Below are 4,370 nucleotides of genomic sequence, written 5' to 3'. Positions count from 1 at the left end.
TTCGTATAATAAAAATTTAACATGTATTTATCCTACAGTCTAATGGCTTACATAAGAGTAAATATATATATACGCGTGTTATAAAAAGTCCAGGCAAATAAGACGATGATAAGAAATGTTCATACACGTTTTAACTTGCTTACAAAACATGTATGATATAATAATATTTCTTGTATTGAATGTTTCTAAAGAGAATATAGTGTACTTTAAATGATTACAACGAAAACACCATTTCAAAATGGACGAGTTGCAAGTTTCCAATTATGAAGGAATTATAATTAGTTTTTTTATTTTGATATTTGCAGTAACTCTTGTGCTAGTTAATTTTTTTCAGACACTTTGGAATGATTTGTATCTTTCACCACCGGGTCCGTGGGGATTTCCTATTCTTGGACATTTGCCGCTTCTTGGAAGTAATCCAGCGAAAACATTAATGAACATTTCTAGAACTTACGGTGACGTGTTTAAAATTCGCATGGGAAGTTGGCCAACAATTGTTTTAAACAGCAGAGAAGCAATACGTGAAGCATTGATGGACAAAGGAGAAGTGTTCTCAGATCGCCCTGAATTTTATACGGGGATTAACTACTATAACATGAAGAGTATAGGATTTGGATCTTACACCCTCCGTTGGAAAATGCACCGGAAAATTGCAAATCACGTTTTAAGACAATTTGTTTCGACTAAAAATAACCCAACAGAGGACGTAATTAATAAAGAGATAGAAACGGTCATAAAGAGCTTACTTGAAAGAAAAGACAACCACTTCAGTCCACACGATGACATATTTTTAGGAATAGGCTGTATAATATATCAGCTTTGTTTTGGGTCTGCAAAAAACTGCCGTGAGGATAAAAACTTTTTGCTGTTCATAGAAAATAATAAAATATTTGTCGAAACGGCCGGACCGGGAAACCCACTTAATGTTATGCCATGGTTGCGATTTGTAATGCCCTGGAAAGCTATACGATTTCAGAAATTGATCGCATTATACAAAACGGTGGTTTCCTCTGAAGTTAATGAGCATGTGAAATCATATGACAATAATAATCACAGGGATATCACGGATGGATTGATTTCCGCCGCGGAACAATACGGAAATTCGCCGGAACTATACAATGGAATTACAAAAGAGGAGATTTTGTCATCTTTGTCAGATTTTATGGCCGCTGGATTTGAAACCGTTTCGACTACGCTAGAATGGATCATATTATATCTGTCATACCACAATGATGTACAAAGACGGGTTCAAGAGGAAATATACTCCGTGATTGGTGATAGAAAGCCGAAGCTAACAGACAAAGGAAAACTTCCGTTTACCGAAGCTACGATATTAGAGGTAATCCGAGTGGCTAATGTGTTACCAATGGCGGTTCCACATTCAACGACAACCGACACTGTGTTCCGAAATCACAAAATTAAGAAAGGTACTGTTGTGATTTGCAACACGTATGCCACAGCTATGGATCCTAAACTATGGACAAACCCCGAGAAGTTTTCACCAGAAAGGTTTTTAGACAATCATAACCAAATTAATCAGCAGAAAGCAGACGAAATTCTAACATTTGGTATTGGACGCAGGCGATGTCCAGGACAATTTCTTGCAAAAATGGAACTCTTTTTGTTTGTTACCAATATTTTTCAAAGATTTGAAATAGAATTGTGTTCAGAACCTAATTTTGAACCAATTTTTGGATTAACCTGCAAGCCAGTGTCTTATCAGATTAAAGTGTCCGAAAGATGTTAGAATGTATTCATCTTTATTCATTTTTATTTCATTAATGATAATAGTCAAGGTTACAAGTATAACTTACAAACAGACATATATATATATATACATTATATTAAAATATATTTAGTATAGAGTTTTTTTTAGTTTGCACATAAAGTTTGACACTGCAAATAAAAGTTAAGCAAAGGAATGAGTCATTGCGGGAAAGCAACTTCAGTTTACTTATTTCATTTAATTGGCAGCTTGTTAGTCTATGTTTATGTAAAAGAGACGTTGCATAATGCCTTTCCTACACGTAAGATTTCCAGTGTCGATAATTCAAAGTCTGTGCTAAATGTGACGGCGATATTCGCGATATTACTTCGCTAAATATCTACAATCTTCTGTGGGCATTGCTTTTGATCGGTTCAATTATTTTCCAAGTTGTTTTGATAATATAAAAAATTATCAAAACTTTTTTAACTCATTATATATATATATTTAATATATACATTGTCAATAAAAATAATAAGTAGCAGCGAAAACATGTCTAGTAATAGAGATGAAAACTTTGAAAATGACCAAATAATTTGAGTCTTACCATGTTTGTTTATGACAACATCGAGGTTAATAATTTTTCACAATTTTGTAAAAGAGAGGCGAAAGATACCAGAGGAACATTCAAACTCAAGTCGAAAATAAACGGCCACGCCATAACTAAAAAAGAAAAAGACCAACAGAAAAAACAGTAGTACACAAAACACATCATATAAAAGTAAACCCGGAGCAACACGAGCCCGACCAAAAACTGGAGGTGATATCAGGTGCTCCGGAAAGGTAAGCAGATCCTGCTCCACATGTGGCACCCGTCGTGTTGCTCATGTTAGTATAAACCCAGTAATAAGTCTAATTCGGTAAGTGTCCTCACAAACAACGTTATATTGCTTGATCTGCCAAATGCTCCACGAAACCGCTTTTCAGATTACTTTTTTTTTAGCTGGAATCAAAACTTGACTTTGGAGATGTTGTGATTCTGCTTACGCTAGAGAAATCAAATATTGATACTAACTAGTCATTATATCTTTTGGAGTACACTTACACTCCATCTCCCCTAGTATAAACACGTTTGATTGTTCTTATCTTTAAACAAGGTTTTCTTATCATAAATGTAAATACCGATTGAGAGAAAACAATACAGGTTTGTTTCACAAAAAGAATCAACAACGTAGATACAAATATCTTATATAATCAAAGGTAGAAATTACACAGATCTTTGATTCAAACAAAAAAGTTTAAAAACTAACATCAAAATACTTAATTTCATATTTTGTCGTGTTCACATTGAGCTAAACTCGGTGTGGTGTTGGTATCAACAACACGTAATGAACTCTTCTACGTTCCATTTATAGATATCAACGTTTACATGTAGTTTTAATCAGGTTTTGATATTTTGATATGATCATCACTGATGAGTCTTATGTAGACGAAACGCGCGTCTGGCGTACTAAATTATAATCCTGGTACCTTTGAAAACTATTTGATTACATGAAGTCGATAGTCAATGGAGGCCATGTTTTTACATAAAACTAGCTATCCAGAACGTGAATTTTATATTATGAATAATTACGATAGAAACAGTATGTGGACGCATTCACAGAATCTGTGGCATTTATAAATCTCTGACAGCAGGATTACCCGAATACATGCAGGTTTTTCCTCTTTTGGGACAATTTTTCTCTCTCTAAAATTTATCAAAACAAAACTGGTTTTTTTTTCAAGAACATTCAGAAACAAGATTTTTTTGTTTTGAAACTCAATGTTTGATTTATTTTTTTACTTTTTTTTTTAATGGAAACAGTCTAGTTTTCTTCACTTACATCTGAAACAAATAGTTTTTAGAAATTTTGAATCAAGCAAATCAATTATAAAATTGCAATGACCTCTTAACTGGGGAAAAAAGGAATAGGCGGTGGCTTACTGCAACAAAAAATTGAAAAGAGAAATTTTCAATTCATTTTTATGTAACGTACATTTCAATTACTTTTCGTTAATCGTATGAAATGTAATTAAAACTGACGGAAAATGTTGAAAATCTAATGTGAAAATAGAGTTACATGAATCTAATTGTTACATGTTTACGTTATGTCACGTTTGGTGTGAACATGGCCTTGTGTTTCAATATACAGTCGGCTTTCTTATAAGACCCCCAGCTGTGCTCCTGTTCTTGCCGACTTTTCCATAACTTCAATGTGGCAGAACTTCTACATGGTTTTCTAATGAAAGGACGATACCATTTGACTGCATGTTTCGCTTGATGGGGGATAAAATCTCCTAAACTATTCAAAGTTCGATGACTATTTTTTATATAATCGGTCAAATTTAACTTATACTATTAGACCAAATGTTGCCTAATTGCATTCTTTTCTGATTTTATATTGTATTTATAGTCCAGTCGGTTTGTGAAACAATTGTTCAGATTGTGGTAAAAGCTTCAAACTTTGCAGAATTTAAGTTAAGGTCATAGCAAACATTTATAGCTATGAACCCAATTCAGGAAATCAAAATGGCTGCTCTAGGCGGCCATTTTAAAATGGACGCCATAAAATCAATAGAAATCATTTAAAAAAAATATTAAAAAAACCGGCTAGCCCTATTTTGG

The 4,370-nt window shown here is 33.5% G+C and overlaps 1 protein-coding gene across 1 annotated transcript; it reads left to right on the top strand.

Annotated features, from left to right (window-relative positions):
- Positions 1 to 204: 204 nt before the first annotated feature.
- LOC134723335 (cytochrome P450 1A1-like) lies at positions 205 to 1,798 on the top strand. The gene has a single exon (XM_063586954.1). It carries the CDS (start codon positions 239 to 241, stop codon positions 1,745 to 1,747), a length of 1,509 nt encoding a protein of 502 aa, XP_063443024.1. The 5' UTR covers positions 205 to 238; the 3' UTR covers positions 1,748 to 1,798.
- The last annotated feature ends 2,572 nt before the right edge of the window (positions 1,799 to 4,370 follow it).

The sequence above is a fragment of the Mytilus trossulus genome, chromosome 6 (assembly GCF_036588685.1).
Source record: "Mytilus trossulus isolate FHL-02 chromosome 6, PNRI_Mtr1.1.1.hap1, whole genome shotgun sequence".
NCBI classification, from domain to species: Eukaryota; Metazoa; Mollusca; class Bivalvia; order Mytilida; family Mytilidae; genus Mytilus; species Mytilus trossulus.
This window is presented reverse-complemented; position numbering and strand designations above follow the sequence as displayed.